At 36.9% G+C, this 18,709-nt stretch overlaps 1 protein-coding gene across 4 annotated transcripts in view; it reads left to right on the top strand.

Moving 5' to 3' along the window:
* Positions 1 to 10,556, top strand: part of LOC126184958 (dynamin) — a 116,059-nt gene extending 105,503 nt beyond the window's left edge. For 3 of the 4 annotated variants that reach the window (XM_049927633.1, XM_049927634.1, XM_049927635.1), the window contains one exon: positions 9,440 to 10,556. In XM_049927633.1, coding sequence (XP_049783590.1) covers positions 9,440 to 9,581 — 142 coding nt within the window. In that variant the 3' untranslated portion in view covers positions 9,582 to 10,556. Of the gene's footprint in view, positions 1 to 8,219 lie in introns of all 4 variants that reach the window. The other variant, XM_049927636.1, reaches the window with a different exon arrangement.
* The last annotated feature ends 8,153 nt before the right edge of the window (positions 10,557 to 18,709 follow it).

Below are 18,709 nucleotides of genomic sequence, written 5' to 3'. Positions count from 1 at the left end.
TTGTCATAAAAAAGTTCTGCTTGTACCTCAGGCATGTAGAAATGAAACTTGACTACAATATTTGTAATTCCCCTCCCCCTTTGTCATGGTCAGCTGACTTCTTGAGGAGTAAAAGTGTAACAAATTAAGTTTTTGCGAGAGGAAGAAAAGTTGTATTTTTTTTAGCTTTAAGATATTTAGAATGTTGAGAAAAACAGTCATAAAGTTTGGAGCAATAACATTTAAATTTTGAAGAGTAATGTAAGAACAAATTCATTTTTTGTTCATATTGAGCCAAAAAAAACTGTAGGGTTAAATTACCCTTCCAACACTATTTTGTAAAAATTATGGGGTGTTAAAAAGTAGAATGGAATTGCTTCTTTGTAGTTTTGAGCATAGCTCAATTTCAGCTGGTACCTAGACACACTCCAGCACATATGTCTATGTATGTGTACATAAAAATATCATATTTGGTCATGTTGAGTTGCAGGCAGGCACGATAAAAAGACTGCTATGTGTAAGCTTTCGGCAAAATCCTTCTTCAGGAAAGAAAATTTCACACGTATTCACACAAGCAAGTACACCTCATAGAAATGACCACTATGTCTGGCCGGAGCGTATGGAGACACAGTGGTCGTTTTTCGTGTGTGTGTGTGTGTGTGTGTGTGTGTGTGTGTGTGTGTGTGTGTGTGTGTGTGTACTTGGCTGTACACACAGCTCAAAAATACGACCAATCAAGAATCACTTAGAACAAAAATTATTTGACAGCCAAAAGCCTTGCCTAAAGAAAATAGAATTTTATAGGAGATACAGGGTGTTTCAAAAATGACCGGTATATTTGAAACGGCAATAAAAACTAAACGAGCAGCGATAGAAATACACCGTTTGTTGCAATATGCTTGGGACAACAGTACATTTTCAGGCAGACAAACTTTCGAAATTACAGTAGTTACAATTTTCAACAACAGATGGCGCTGCGGTCTGGGAAACTCTATAGTACGATATTTTCCACATATCCACCATGCGTAGCAATAATATGGTGTAGTCTCTGAATGAAATTACCCGAAACCTTTGACAAAGCGTCTGGCGGAATGGCTTCACATGCAGATGAGATGTACTGCTTCAGCTGTTCAATTGTTTCTGGATTCTGGCGGTACACCTGGTCTTTCAAGTGTCCCCACAGAAAGAAGTCACAGGGGTTCATGTCTGGCGAATAGGGAGGCCAATCCACGCCGCCTCCTGTATGTTTCGGATAGCCCAAAGCAATCACACGATCATCGAAATATTCATTCAGGAGCGCCCAGACCAGTACTTTTTGAGGATGCAGGGACGATGGGACTGCAACATGGGGCTTTTTGGTTCCCCATATGCGCCAGTTCTGTTTATTGACGAAGCCGTCCAGGTAAAAATAAGCTTCGTCAGTAAACCAAATGCTGCCCACATGCTTATTGCCATCATCAATCCAGTGCACTATATCGTTAGCGAATGTCTCTCGTGCAGCAATGGTAGCGGCGCTGAGGGGTTGCCGCGTTTGAATTTTGTATGGATAGAGGTGTAAACTCTGGCACATGAGACGATACATGGACGTTGGCGTCATTTGGACCGCAGCTGCAACACGGCGAACGGAAACCCGAGGCCGCTGTTGGATCCCCTGCTGCACTAGCTGCTCGTTGCCCTCTGTGGTTGCCGTACGCGGTCGCCCTACCTTTCCAACACGTTCATCCGTCACGTTCCCAGTCCGATGAAATTTTTCAAACAGATCCTTTATTGTATCGCTTTTCGGTCCTTTGGTTACATTAAACCTCCGTTGAAAACTTCGTCTTGTTGCAACAACATTGTGTTCTTGGCGGTGGAATTCCAACACCAGAAAAATCCTCTGTTCTAAGGAATAAACCATGTTGTCTACAGCACACTTGCACGTTGTGAACAGCACACGCTTACAGCAGAAAGACGACGTACAGAATGGAGCACCCACAGACTGCGTTGTCTTCTATATCTTTCACATCACTTGCAGTGCCATCTGTTGTTGAAAATTGTAACTACTGTAATTTCGAAAGTTTGTCCGCCTGAAAATGTACTGTTGTCCCAAGCATATTGCAACAAACAGTGTATTTCTATCGCTGCTCGTTTAGTTTTTATTGCCGTTTCAAATATACCGGTCATTTTTGAAACACCCTGTATGTAGGTGACACACTACTGTTAGTGAAAGGGGATACCAAAGACATGACGGACATTCTAAATCATTTCAATAATCTAAATGAGAAAATCAAATTTACAGTGGAACATGAGCAAAATAAAAGTATCAACTATCTAGAACTAAATATTACAAGACGCAACACCACATGCACGTTCAAAATTTATAGGAAAAGCACAATGACTGACACCACAATCCCTGCAGCCTCATGTCACCCAAATATCCATAAACAGGCAGCATACAGGTCAATGCTGCATAGGGCAACAAAAATACCATTGAACCAAGAAAATATGCAACAAGAAATAAACACAGTGAAAAAGGTTGCAGTCGCCAATGGTTACAATGCTTACATGGTTGACAATCTTAGACAAAGTTAAGAAAAACCGAGGTACAAACTGCACCACAGAAGAAAAAGAGAAAAACAATATCTAGTATCCCATACATAGGCAATGTATCACAGAAGATTGCATATGTTTTCAAAAATCATAGAGTAAAAATTGGGTTTTCTACATCTAATAAACTACAACAAAAACTAATACATAATATAAAGTGCAATCATGATCCATATTCAGACTCTGGAATATACAAGGTAACATGCCAGGAGTGCTCAAAGTTCTACGTAGGACAAACAGGTTGAAATTTCAACACCCGGTACACAGAGCACATTAGAGCATACACACACAACACACACACTACATCAGCAATAGCAACACACACATGTAATACAGGACACCCATTTGGAAAAATAGAGCAAAATGTCAAAGTACTCCACTGACTAAATATAAGGACACAAAATGGATTTACTAGAAGAACTGGAGATATATTCACATTACAGAAAATGTGAAGATGAAATAAAATATTAAATGAAAAACTTGAAAGTGAATCAGTGAATTTCTTCGATGTTACGATAACATACTTAAATAAAAATAGGAAAACATAGAAATAAGTATAATTGTAAAATAACACACACACACACACACACACACACACACACACACACACACAAACCAAAAGAAATGGCTTAATACACACAAAAAACACACCTGAAAATGGGAATTATTTCTTGAAATGCATCGTGCGAAAAGTAAAATAAAGAAAAATCGTGACTGGTAGCAGAAGATTTATTTATTAATAAACAAACCTATTGTTTCTACATTCGCAGGCTTTCAAAAATCATTTATAATGGATTAAATGAGATTCGTAATAATTTACCAGGAGAAGAATGGGTGCATTTATTCCTCAAACAACAGTCAGATCATCTTTTCGTTCACTTAAGCGAAAATATTAAACGAGCTCGTGCATAAGTGAACAAAGAGACTGTTAAGAAGGTTTTTCTCCAATATTAAGGCAAAGCTGTAAAATCTCCCACCTAGCAACATGATCAATGTGTAAAATGTCACCAAAATCAAATAAAAAGCATGTAGAATTTAAAAAAAAAGCAGTAAATGTCCGAATTCGCCCTCTATATACTGTAACTTTGGACAGAGATTTAACAAACACGTGTCCGAAATCACCCCAATCTATGGGGTGACTTCAGACACTTTATTTAACTGCCTGAGATAAATATACCTACACATACACTTTCTGGTTCTGGGATGTTTTATTCGTTACACATATACCCTACCACTTCCATAACAATCAATTTAATCTAACAATATATACGAAAGTTACAATCAAAATAACGACAAAACCATCTGAAATCACTCCATTTGACAGTACTCCAAGGGTTATGCCTGGACGAGAATGATCTACTACTGAGCTTTGATGTCACTTCTCTTTTCACCCGGGTGGTGCTGGATGATTCCTTAGCTCTACTCAAAGACCACTTTGATGAGGGCACACTCAGATTCTTTTGTCTTGTGTTAACCACAACGTACTTCAAATGTGGCAGGAAATTCTATGAGCAAACAGATGGTGTTGCATGGGTTCCCCCCTGGCCCCAGGTATTGCCAACTTGTACATGGAGCACTTTGAAGATGTGACACTGAACACCGCCCACCATAAACCAAAGGTGTTCTGCGGATACATAGACAACACTTCTGCAGTGTGACCCCATGGCAAGGAAAAACTTCAGCAGTGGCATACATGACTGCATGAAATTCTCCATGGAGGTAGAAGAGAATGGCTGCCTTCTCTTCTTTGATATTTTGATCAAGAAAAATCCGGACGGTAGGTTGGGACACTTGGTCTACAGGAAGAAGACACACACGGGCTTATATCTCAATGCTCAGACCTGCCACCAACCAGCACAACATAACTCTGTACTAAACACCTCAGCACAAAGAGCCAGGTCGATCTGTGACAGCAAGAGTTTGCCGTGTGAGTTAGCACATCTGCGGGAAACCTTCCAAAAGAATGGCAACACTGAGACGCAAATAAGACGCGCCTTGAGTGCAGACAAGAGACGGGAGGAGAAACCTGAAGAAGATGAAGCAAAACGTGTGGCGTTTCTGCCATTTGCTGGTCCACCGACAGCCAAGATCACAAGAATATTAAAGAATCACAAAATAACTACCATCTTTCGTACACCACTAAAAGTTAAAGATATACTTGGCTCAACCAAAGACCAGCTGGTGTGGTAGATGCCGGGCATTTACAGTATTGAGTGTGATTGTGGGATGGAGTATATCATGCAGACACAACGATGTCTCTCCCAGCACTGTACTGAACACATTGGGAACGTACGACTAGGACAGACAAACAAGTCCACGGTAGCAGAACATAGCATTATCGAGAGAGACACCTTCGGATTTCGAAAAACGAAGCAGTGGTGCAGCGCGAACGGTTTCTGGGACTTGATCTTCAAAGAGGCAGTGGAGATACGTCTACACAACAATTTAGTAAACAGGGACAGCGGTTTTCAGCCCAGTCCCGCAATTGGTGAAACACGGCAGGAGCGCTCTGATCTGAAGGCAGTGGCGTCCGCAGGCAGATTGGATAGCCACCGGATCTCGATGCCAGGCCGCGCATTGGCCCCCCCACCACCACCGTCGTGGTACCCCCTTCCGGAGGAATGTGATTGGCTGGCCTACAATAGCGGACAATGGCCAAGCAGCTATATAGATATGCAGAACACAGCATCCTGACACGTCACCAGAAGGTGATGGATATGAAACACATTGAAACATTGCGACAAGACGATGCCACCACTTGGCTGATAACCCAAAAATAATTCATCAGTAGCAATAAATGTATACATTAAAAAAGCAACCGTGATAGACTCTTGTGAAAATAGTGTGCATTGCATACAATGTATTGAGGCTATAGAACAGCATAACAAGAAATATTCCTTACTAAACATAATTTGTCCATTTATGTGTGGTTTATGATACAACAGTAAATTGAAATTTAAGTAGCATCTTAGTACAGACACTTCATTTTCTGCTTGATGTAGCTAAATCTTTCAATCTGAACTACTTCTCCCTTCGAACTTTGTCGGTATTTGCGCTGTTGTGTAGCATAATGTGTCTTGGATTAGTTTGGTAGGTTAGAACTGTAAATGTTGCAAACTGTTGATGCTTTCAAAAAATATTAATTTAATATGTATCTCTGCGTTGTTCTGTGCTACTATTCTTCTGCTTTTAGCTGTATCGACTTCCAAGCAGTTAGTCGCATAGACTTCTTTTTACTTATAACTACAAATACAATTATCTGAAATGATCCTACTGTTGAAGAATTTCCTGCTTATCAGAAGACCATTGTCGGTCCTTGTGTATCTAATGGTTGTTATTGCTGGACAGGGACCTACAGAAGATCATGGAGAACTTTAGGTTTTTTCAGATGCAAGTATTGTCGTGTAAAGGACAGTTCGTTTTGTGAAGTCAGTTAGATTGTTTCAGAAGCTGGCATAAGCAGTTCACTGATAAATGAAAAAGCACCTACTGCATTTAGGATGTCATATAGTGGTTTGTTGCTTTGACAAGAATAGGGAGCTGGGGATACCACTGTACTACTACACCACCACCACCACCACCAACAACAACAACAACAACATTGTCACCTGCAGAGTCTTGAACACTGGCTATTTATATGTAGCAATATACTTGTTCCTGCTTTTTTTATGTACTTCATTTTAATATTTCGTGTATTATTACACAAAATTAGCTGCTTAACACTGAAATGAAACTCTGCATACTATCACGAACAGGAAAGTTAAGCATCCAAAAGGAATAATGGGATTGAAATAAAAATATACATTGGTGAGGGATGTCATGAAAATATTTAAATAAGAACAAATTCTCATCAGACTGCTAAGATATTGGGAAGTATTGATGTAAGAAAGGTCCAGTCCAGTAGGACCACTTTTAGTCTGTATGTGTGTGCTAAGAAGAACTAGAAGGCAATTGTCCAGTATTTGTATGGTCTGTGGAAGCACTTTGTCTTGGCAATAACTCAAACAGCTATTCTGCTATGGCATCTGATACCACAGACTGAGGGCTTTGGCTAGTTCCCGAAAAAACTCTGCATTATGTAACTGATTATTGTGTGTACTCTGTGTGTAGAACAAAAAAGGCATTGGAAGTGCCAAGTTGTTTCCATGTGAAATGTAAGACCTGAGGATGTGGTGTACCTTCAGTGCTCATGAATCGTATCAGGGATAACTTGTTTGGACCTGAGGAATCTGCATACCGTAATGTCACGCTTGCTGCAGGTCTCTCTCTTCCTTAAATTCTAGAACTCATCCTCACCACTTTAAACTGTCATAGTTATGTATTCCTGCTGTTCAGAATACTGTTTAACCTAGATTTTTCACTGTATGCTGTCCTGATACCCAGGTATCAGGAATTTGTAATTGACAATGGTACAGGATGACATTTAGTAATTTCATTATTACATTATCTTTATGGAGATATTAGGTGCAGAGGTGTTCTGTCTGTACATTATGTTGCAAACAATATATTAATTTTCTTCAGTTTAATGTCTGAGAAACTCCATAGTATATCTGGATACACCTCAGATACCCATGGGGGTGGAGAAGGAATCTTTGGCATTTTGTTTCACTTTGAATGGTCAACGCATATGGTAGTTGCGTAATTCATGCACCAATCCACTTGTATGGTGTGTGTGTGTGTGTGTGTGTGTGTGCGTGCGTGCGTGCGTGTGTGTGTGTGTGTGTGGGGGGGGGGGGGGGGGGGTTCTCTCAAAGCTACTGCTGAGTAGTGTGTTAGTGTGACACATTCTGTATCCTCACCTGGAACTCTTGATTCTGCTTTACTACTGTACGTGTGATACTACCATATTGTGACATCACTAATGCACTCTTCTGCCTCTACATAGTATGGCAGTCCAAATAACTGAAAATGCACTGATTTTGTGCATGTATACAAAATGAACCATTCCTTCTGGTTGCTTAACTTTTTTACAGTGACAAAATCTTGGAAATGCTTCAGTAGCTTTAATCTCTGCACATAAGTATAAAATTAAGTGGTTTAAACATGTATTTTGAAACCTTTAGTACGCTGTTTTCCTTTCATCTATGTCTGAAAGATCCATTTCAGCAAAATTACCATTTGTTGAAAGTTATATAAAATGTTACTGCATGAAAATGTGCTAGTACTACTAATTTCTCCTGTAATCTTTTATTTCTGCTTCAGTTAAGAGTTGGTTTCCTACTCTTTTACATAACTGAGTTGTCTATTATGCACTTGTAATAACAAAAACGTTGTTTTTTTAAATGACCTTTTTTTTAGTTAAAATGTACTCCGATTTTAATTTTTTTTTACTACTTTAACATCTTTTGTCCTTCCCCTAATGTTCTAATGTGTAACATACTAATATTGGTTAAAAAATCAGGTACAAATGGTGGTGACTTTTGAAAAAAGAGAGTAGTGGCTATTTCAAAGAGGCTAGTCCCTTTGTTATGTTTTTCCTATTACAAAAATTGCTTTTGTGGATTAAGTGATTGGGGTTTGGTTTTCAATTAACAGCTTATTTGTAACTATTTCTGTAGTATTGAATGCAAAGTTGCTGAAATGGTCTTTCACATTGTGGTACATGTGTGTTAAATGCTCGCTTGTTCTGCAATATCTGACCCTTTTTCTTTCAGGCGGAGGCAGTAACTGCAAATAACTGCATGACACAAATCTTCAGTCAGTTAACAAACTGTGATGTGTTTGTATAAATACTAACCTCGATTTTGTCAGGATTGGTCTCATTATAACACAAATTGTAAGAAGTCAGTTCTGTAGACTTTCAAAATGTTACCTATACACCCCTGTACTGTGCAGTTATTAGTCAGTGGTATCCATAAAGGTTGTCTAGTGATTACACTTTAAATGGGAAAAGAACAACAATGTTATTGTATTGTTAATAAGCTTAATGATGACTCAGTACTTAATATAGACCATTTCATTTTGAAAAGCTGGGTGACTTATACTGTAAAAATGTGAGAGCACACACCAGTGTATAGTTGTGTAGGTAAACCACACACACTGTTAAGGAAGCAGGTGTAGCAATGTTTCTATTGCACCAGTCCAGACAGTGTTACATTTATTTGTTGCCCCATATATATTTTAGCCATGCTGCTAATATTATCATGTGTTTCAGTAGCATTTTCATTGGTGACTTATTAATCTTTTAATGTGTGTTAGTATTTCTTATAAGTGATTTATCTAATAACAATGGAGATGGTACTGCCTGCTGGAATCTGAGCATTTCAGACTTCCAAAGGATTCATTCAAAGTTCAGTGCAAATGTGTATTGAATTTGACCCATAAAGGGCAAGCATATACCTATGTCCATAATTTTGCCGTTACATACTTAATAAAATTGTCCAGAATATATTCAACCAATACCCATTTGTTTATCTGGAGCTAATGTTGTAGAGAAAGCAAATCTACATTTGTCATGAGAGAAATGTATAAAGTATAGAACTAGGCACATCTGCCTAACAATATTCCCTGCTGATAAGCACATGTTAAAGAAGACCCTTCCATATATGGAGTGTTGTTTATTTGGAAAGTTGCCCTCTGGCTGTAAACAATGAGGTTGGCAATAGGATTTATTCTGGCACATGCACAACTTCAAATTTTATTTATTTCTTCTTTTTCCAAACAAGTATAAAATTACACTGGCTGTGTTCACAGTTGATCCTTGTAGATTAAGTTATAGGGTAGTTTATGAGTTCCCAAATACATAAATAGTGTGTCTATGGACATTGGGTATATGCCGAATACATTTTACATAAGTATATTCTAGCATACTTTGGTTGTCGTTAGAATCTTTGGGCGGGGGATCTAACTGTTCTTGTCTGCTGTCTGCGCACAGCCGGGGTGGCAGCGGGGGAATTCTGGGGACAGCCATGACAGGCATGCCTCCCATCCCCCACCGTGTGCAGCAGGCGGTCGGCCAGGCTGCAGCACAGGCGGCTGTCAATGAGTTAAGAGATGCTTTCCGAATGCCAAAGTAGGGACCTTGGAGTTCCCTATTAATGAACTGTTACATTGTGATCTCATAGTATAGATGTTGCTCACGTAATGTATCTACTTTTCAGCAAATTATTTCTTTTTGTGTAATACATTTAAAGAGAATGTGGATGAAATTGTAGATGCATTCTGCATATACAAAAATGTTGATATTAATCTGTATAATGGAGAGATCTGTGTTCATTTATTTTTAATTTCAGTTATTTATCCACCAACAGTTATAGTCTGTTGTTTTTTCATTGTTTACTCAGGCTAGTGTGTAATGTTCCCTACTCCATTTTGTAATATGACAACTTAGAATATTATTAATGAAAGAATTGTACATATGATTTTGTTTGTATTTAAAAATGTTTGTATGCATAGATGTAAAGAGAGAGAGAAAGAAAAAACTCTCCAGTAGAATTATGATTACATTAAGTAATACTAATGGACTACTGGTTATTTGCACTGTAGTCCTAGCATTTTCATATTGCAGATTGTTAAAGACACTTAAGACGTAGCACAAGTTAGATATACTTACTGATGTCTGAAAGACGATAAATGTTATCTTGCAGTTATGTAAATATGGCTTTCTCTCTCTGTGTCTCTCTCTCTGTGTGTGTGTGTGTGTGTGTGTGTGTGTGTGTGTGTGTGTGTGCGCGCGGCAGTGTGTGTGCGCGGCAGTGAGTGAGTGAATATATCTTTGTATGTGGTGTACTGCTTGGAACTATTTTTGTTTTGGGCCTAGTACCTAATACGCACCACAATGCGAAATAAGTCCATCTTCAGTTCCCTCATCCATCATGTAGTGGTGGAAGTAAGTTGTAGAGACTTCATGTAAAGTGAAGGAAAGTTATTTAAGCCCTACTTTTAAAAATTATTAGTATTTTTTCTTCAGTCATCCTCATAATTCACAAGTGTGTGATGGTCACACACACACACACACACACACACACACACACACACACACACACACACACACACACACACACACTTTGCAAAGCTATAAAAAAGAAAATGGTTTGTGTATTTCTGAAACTCCAGGGAGAAAGTTGTAAGCAGCTTGTACATACTTTGTTGCCAGTCTTTCCAAATGTGTAAAACACAAAGGACCAGAAGTGTAACCAAATTATGTTACGTATCAGGTGTGTAAAGTTGTAGTGTGTGCATAGCTCTTACAGAGTTGTGATGCATATTCTTGTTCTTGCCAAATGCTCTTTCTTTTAATGAACTGAAAATCTCATATTTCTAAGTTTTGTTGAAAAGCTTTCAGAAACATTTCATTGGCCTGAAAGTTGTAAGACTCGGCAGTTTCTTACGTAACAGATAATGCAAAGTAGTACTATAGTAAACTATTTCATAGTGATGAAACTTAGTGTCATGTAAATTATGTACATGATGTGTTTACTGTTCCACAGACATTGTGGTATTGTTGTTGTTTGGTAATAGTGACTCAACTATTGTATTTTGCTCAGGTCAAGTTCCATTCATGGTTCAGTGTTGAGGTTCTTGCTGTTGCAGATGCAGCCAGGTTCTCATAAAACCCAATATTATTTATTAAATGTAAAAATTGTATACTTTTATATATTTTGTTGTGTTTTTCAAGTAACATCACATATAATCTGGTATAATACTGAATTCCATTTGTGAGTGCAGCTGTCTTGTAAACTTATATTTTTAAATGTTTTATGTAATGCTTCCATGCTAAAGTGCTCCATTTAAAATAGAATATTGCTCTAATTTTAATATCAAATACCTTAAATAAAGACATTGTAATAATAAAAGACATCTATAATTATGAGGTTTTAATTTATTCCTTTTTTTCTATCTGAAATTGTGTAGATATGTGGCTAACTTAACAACTACATACTGTCTTTCTAATCATTTATGTGATGCAGTTTACAAAATAAAAGTAACACTGTAAGTTTGGCAAAGAATGAACTTTGCTGTACAAATGCAACGAGTTTTATGTGATTTAAATATTCTTGTGTTACAAAGTGTTCTCAGATGTCTGCTGTAGAAATGTTGAGACACACACACACACACACACACACACACTTTTCTTGCTTTTGCAGATGAGTGCACTTTCCTGAAGCTTCTGTTTACGAGTAAAATGTAATGTGTTATTTTTATTAGTAGTTACTTACCCCTACAGCCTGGAGTATTGATGAATGTTTGCAGACCTTTCGTTGAGGACAGTTCTGCACAATATTCATTCATTTTATTTAAACTCTGTGTTCCATATGTATAAAATGAGCTCTTATTCTATCATGGTGAAAGTTATTTTTATGAGATGTAGGAATTATTTTCATCTGAAAAATGAATGAAAACTTCCTTTAGATATAGTGAAAATCAACACAAATATTAGTTTCAAGTGGGCTTCCATACTTCGATATCTAACTTTAATGGCAGGCGTGACACAACAAGTGCTCAGATTTTCCTTTGTGTATTCTTTTCCTTTTCCCATATTCGTACAATTACCGTACTTTTACTTGTAAATAGTTTATTTTCCATTTGTTCCAGAAAATACCTGATGTTCCTTTTCATAGAGTTTCTTTTTCTTTTTATTCCCCAAAACAAAATTATAATTTGACAGAACATACACTTGTGCAGTTATCCATCATATTAATGTCTGGAACGTGTGTAGTAACATATTAGACATTCTTCTTCTGTGTATGTATAAGTTTTGAGCTGTGTTGATGTTCCAGTGTGTCTTTTTAATAAGGCGTAGGCAACAGTTAATTGTAATTGTTGATTTGGTAATTAATCTTAAAAACTGTTTAATAATGTGAGATAAACTTCTCAAATGTTTAATCACACATGTAAGTGAATGGTATTGAAGCAGCAATGGTGGTATATGATTAATAAGAACTGTAGGTGTTTATTGTGGTATACAATATTTTATGTCATGTTGTGATGACAGTTGTTGGAGCACATGTTTGTTGAAAGTAAATTTAGGATTAATGTTCTCAAAGTTCTTCATTGAGACTAGATTTGCACTGTTGCTTTGTCACAACTAATGAATGTACTACATGCATTAAATGTCTATCCAATGTTATAAATAAAGTCACATGTGTAATTTTGAAAATTGTTGAGACTATATGTGGTTGGTAGTTCTCATTTAAATGAATAAAAAATTTGGCTGCAAATTGTGCCTCTTGAGCTGTGATTATAATTTCTTAACATGCCACACTGGTCAGGCAAATGGTAAATCAGTAGCAAACTTCATGAGAGAGACTCTTAAATCCTAAAACAGTGGATGGTAATAATTCAGTACTGATAATTTTTCACCAAAGTATATCCTCTGTATAAGTATTGTAATACCATAAGCATAAAAAAAGGTGACACAACTGCAGTTACAAAAGACACATACAATATTTTCAGTGATAAGTGTGTACACAGTGCACGAGAAAAAGGGGTTTGGAGACAGATTTTAATTCATCCCATTTAAAGTTTTTACCACAGAACACATGCCTTAATATCTTCTGTAATATTCTGATGTATAATACAATGTTTAGTAAGCCATAATTTGAGGTGAAGTAACTTTCAATGTGCTGTGCATGCATGTTTGTGTGATTATTGACAGTGAGACCAATGGCTGTCTATTTGATGTAAGAATACATCAGAGCTCAAAGGTGTAGCACACTTAGTTGGAAGGGAGTAATTTGTATAGGAGCTTTACCAGTTTAACTAGAAATTTGGTGTGTTGATGGTCTACAATTTGAATTTTAAACTAGTGGAAGATATTTAAAACGATAAATTCACAATTATTTTGCTGTTCTGTTGGACAAATGATTGATTGGTGACCTACAACAGTACCTACAGTTATTTTCCAAACTAAGTATGGTCTCCAGTTTCCCAAATTAATGTGTATTTAGTCTTATATGCACTGTCTTGAAGATTTTTTGCAAATCTTACTTGTGCAAATGTCCCCCCCCCCCCTCAATCTCTCTCTCTCTCACACACACACACACACACACTAAAAATTACATTTGTAGCTATATTGTTGAGACGGCCTGTTGAAATCCGACATTTTGGGTATTTTGAAAACTTTCCGAATTTCTTGCAACAGCATCGACATACGTTATTGGTATAAATGTATAAAAGTTTATTCTCATACCTAGAGGATAATTACTAAGGCTGTCATTGATCAGAGATAAACTGGACTCAAATCTCATTGCTTTCAAAGCTCATATTAACTGTAACAGTTGTTGCTACCAATTTTTACTAACTTTTAAATGTTAACATACATAATAAATTCTAAACAATTTCCAGATATGAATGAATGATTTATAGACATACTGGCTGTGGCAATGGCTACCTTATCAAGTAATATTTGCTGAGCAGGTACATATTTCAATTTGTGTGTAAAACTGTTAATGAATCGTCATGGCCAGTAATAATAATAATAATATGACTATGCTAACAAGAATCATTTTTTACAATAGAGTCTTAAAAGCCTCCAGAGTGTAATTAATAGATATAGTATTGTGAGTGCTATAAAATATTTCATAATCTCCCTCTTACTCTTGAAAGTGTGGTCAAAATGCTTCATGTTTTTCTCAATGTGTGTGTATGAACAGAATTATTGTGTGCTAGTGCTCACAGGCTCTGGAAATCTTGTAATGCTGTTTCATTTTAAAAAAAAGAAAAAGAAAAAGAAAGGAAAGAAAAGTCTTTTGTGGGATTGTGTTTAAAGTTAGTTTAACTATTCAAATGACGCTTTAACTCTGCTGAATTTTCGGGCTTGAAGAGTTCTTTTTAGCTTATAATTAAGATAAACTCGATATGGTGAGCAGAGAGATAGTCAGTAAGCAACCCCTCCCCCCCCCCCCCCCCCTTCTAAGGCCCCTGCCACATAGAGCAAGTTTCACCATAAGTTTGTTTGACAGTGTGTGCGACTGTTGAGTGGTAGGTAGTGGGGTCAGCTGGCCTCCCTGCCAAAGCTGTTCAAAGCTGTAAGGTGTACTAAGTTGTATTGGTGGAAAAATACTGTTTCAGGGACAGGTGTATTCTGTAACAGTTGAGGGTTGTGTCAGTGTGTAAGAATGACACTTTCCTGCACACATCAATGAAAGCTGTGAAGACAGCCACAATAATTAAAAGGCACTTTGAGGTTAGATTCCAGCACAGTGCCTCCATAGTTTGGTTGCGTTTGCAGTGAGACCCTGTGAGCAGGCTTATGATTCCAGCTGCCAACATGACTCCTGATTGGCCAGAGCAGATAGTGTTCAGAGAATCTTACAAGGAAATTATCATGAGAACTATTACCCAAAACTATGCAAAGCTCCTTTCTGGCATCAAGCCTATCAGACAACAGTGTGTGCTTGGGGGCCATTGCACAATCAATCAAACTTCCTGCAAATCTTACTTCTTTCTGACACAGGTGTTATTACAGGTAGAGTTCTGCCATAAATGCAGATATGCGAGGAGTTCAAAAGCATTTTGAAAGAAAAATTACACTGATCTTATTATGAAATTTAGATACTGAAATGAAAGTGTTCAGTGGGTCCAGAAATTTCTAATTTTAGGCAGAAGTTTCACATAGTTACATCTGTATTTTTCTGTTCAGTGCAGGAAATCGGTTTTATCTGCTCTATTGTCATATCCCAATAAAGAAAATATGATCAAAGTACAAAAAATCTTTTGTTTATAACTAATATGAAGTACTGTTCTTTTTAAGAACAGAATTGGTAAGAAACACAGCAGCAAGGAAAATACATAATGCAGAATTTTGTTAGGGATACACAATGCCTACAGAACTGAAATATACAGCTGTACCCTTAAGAGAGTTGTTATAGTTAATATGTATCACATTGTCAGAGTATTAAAGAAAACTATTAGCTTCCCACTTGGGCCTCAAGAAACAAATCATTCACACTGTACTGAACATTATTCTCATAATTATCCTTCACTGTCTTTGACCCCAACAAGGATTTTCAGCAATTTCAAACAGGACAGAACCACTCAGAATCTGGTAAGATGAGTGTCAGCTTTCAAAATGCTGTTGAATTCCTCACACATCTCTACTTTTGACAGAACTCTGCCTGTAATAACTATTCGCCAGAAGGGCAGAAGGAGTGGCAGTTATGCCTGTGTCACAAGGAGTAAGATTTGCAGGAAGTTTAATTGGTAGAGTGTGTGATGGCTCCCAAGCAGGCACTGTAGATTGCTAGGAGGTTTGCATGTTTTTGGGTGATAATTCCAGTGCTAATTCCTTTTAAGATTCTCTTAATGCTACCTACTCTGGCCAATCAGGAGTCCTGTTGGTGTCTGGTGTCATAATCTGCTAGCAGGGCATCACCACAAGTGCACAAGTGGAAGTGAACTGGGGAGGCACTCAGCTGGAACGCAAGGTTAAAATTCCTTTTAATTAATGCAGTTATCTTCACAGTTTTCACTTATGAATGTGGGGAAGAGTTGTTCTTGTATGCTGACTAACCACCCAATTATTACAACAAACACCTGCACTTGAAACAGCATTTTGCCACCAGTACTATTTGCCACAGACCTTTCAGCTTTGGCAGGTGACCCAGCTATTCCTACTACCTGCTACTCAACAGCCATGCACACTGTTGTTAAATTATGTTTAGCTGTATCTCATATTGGTGAAAAGTGGGGTTGGGAAATGTAAAGTTTAGATTGCACATATATGGTTATACATTATCTTGTAACTTTTTCTCTGACAGTGCTATTTAATATTACCTTTCTCACTTTTAATAATTCACTTGCCACTGTGCTTCCAAGTGGATGAGCTAACTTAATGAAGGGTAATGGTTAGTACATTTTAATCAATAATAAGAAAGGTATGTTTTGTTAATTAATGCATGATTGCTTTAGCTCAGCTTCTTTGCCCATCGCAGTTGGTAGCTTGTCTTCTTCACAGCATGGTACAGTTATCAGATATCACACATGCACAAGGCAGAAACTGAGTTTGTCTCGTAAGAGATGCCAGACTAGTTGCACCTTTTACTAGTTGCATATGCTCTAATTGATAAATGTGGTGAGAATGTATAAATCTATTCCTAAATGAGTATTAACTTGTTGCCAATTGTAATACAGATGTTCGTGTTAAACAGGTAATATTTTTACATTTGCAATTAGGTCCCTTTTTTTCTAAAAGGAAAAGTACATGCAAGATAAATGCAGGTGTATTAGTGCAAGAATTTTAATAATTAACACTTAGTGATGAAGAAAAATCACTCCACATCTTTTAATGCTGAAATGTTAGTGCCTGTGACTGTTCCCTAAATTAGTGTAGGGATAATCACCTGGACCAATTTGCTCTACTCTTAAATAAATAGGCACATGCAATATGAAATTGAATCTGCTTTGTTCCTTAATCATTGTTGGTTTCTTGCAGTTGCTTTTTGTGGTACTGAAAAATCATTGTTGGCTGGAGTCACTGTTCCCAACAAAGTAAAGTAACAAAAGTGCACTGTATATTTTTGGGTAGTGCTTGCAAAAGTTACATAGGTATTCAGTTCTGAGTGCAGAATTATTAAATACATACAGATGTTAAGACACACTTGCTGTTTACTTACCTTGTGGTTTTGAACAGCGAATTTGTTCTATATTTGCAGGCTGTATTGGTGTCGTGACTAAGTTCTCTGATTCTTGTTGATATGATGGGTTTGCACTTTGCATACTTAAAGCTCATATATAATGACAGCTGTTAATAAGGGAGTATTATTAAATCAAAACTTGAGGCTATAACTGTGTGTATTCATAGGTGTCATAGTTGCATATAAGTTTCAGCTAGAATGTTGAATGGCTAATTTTAATTTGCACTGAATTTTTTCTGAAAGATTTTTATCCATTGAAAATCATTTTTGTTCTGCACATAGTAAAGGAGCTATATTATGTGTGTTTTCATTGCTTTCTAGGTTATTGTATATATATCAATGATGGCTTTAATTGCTGTAAATATCTGTAAATACATATTTACCACTAGAATATTTTATTTTGTGTAGCATATTAGTTTGTAGTAACCTTATAAAAACTTCAGTTCAACATACAGCATTTCATGTTTGTTTTACACCTATTTTATATGCATTAAACTGTTTTAATGGATGTGATTTTTTTTTGTAAGAATGCATTATGTGCTTAAACAGAACTTAGTAATCCGCAATGCAAAGCAAATTTAAAAACTGAAGTAGCAATATGTTATTTTTACTAGACTGTTGGCTTATATGCTTCTTTAGTGATTTTGTTAGGTCATAAAATACATTACTTTTTATAGGCGTCCTGTACCAAACATTCCCCCCAGAGTCGTGGAACGGCCCAATAATCCATTTCGGATGTGATGTACTCTATGGAAAAGTGGATGGTGGCATCACTTGGCATTGGGAACAAGCTACAAAGGAAAAGGCTCAAGAGCTTTAATACTTAACACAATTTGTGTGAAAGTGGTGATGTAAGTTTCGCTGTGAATGCAGAGTGCTTCTCCATGTTTCATAAGAAGCCCACTATAAGAGTGTGTTCCGACATGTTTTTATGTTCTAAAAGTGAGAATAAGATGATAGGATTGTGTATTTGTGGTTGTCTGTTTGTGTGTTGTATAAATACGAATCATAAGTTGTTAATTTTTTACAGATTTCCAGGTAATATGCATTCAGTGTTCTTACCAAGAAACACTGTGTATAGTATTAACTTTTAGAAGGCTGTATCTTGAATTACTGTAAGTCTAAATAGTCCTTGTTCATGCTGAGTCGCATAATTGTGATAGGGATATGATAATTCTTGATTGTGATATTGTATTTAAATGAAATCTGTCTTCCAAAAGTGGAGTCACTGATAAAAATTGAGTGTTGTTGACAAATGGTAACATTTTCTTAGGATCAGTCAACAAAGCAAGACAAAGAATGGCAAAAACACATACCACTTTATGGTGTGTGTATTGCACTGATGATAATGCTGTTTACAATATTTTCAATTTAGTTAATCAGAATAAGTGTTAGTAATGACATATTTGAAAGGTTACAAAATTAATGATGACATTGACAAATCATGCCAAAGTATTAAAAATCTTGTTGGATCTTAATAACGCAATGTGGCTGGGATGAAAAGATTGAATCAGTCTCTCTCTCTCTCTCTCTCTCTCTCTCTCTCTCTCTCTCTCTCTCTGTGTGTG

This window comes from Schistocerca cancellata, chromosome 4 (assembly GCF_023864275.1).
Source record: "Schistocerca cancellata isolate TAMUIC-IGC-003103 chromosome 4, iqSchCanc2.1, whole genome shotgun sequence".
NCBI lineage: Eukaryota > Metazoa > Arthropoda > Insecta > Orthoptera > Acrididae > Schistocerca > Schistocerca cancellata.
This window is presented reverse-complemented; position numbering and strand designations above follow the sequence as displayed.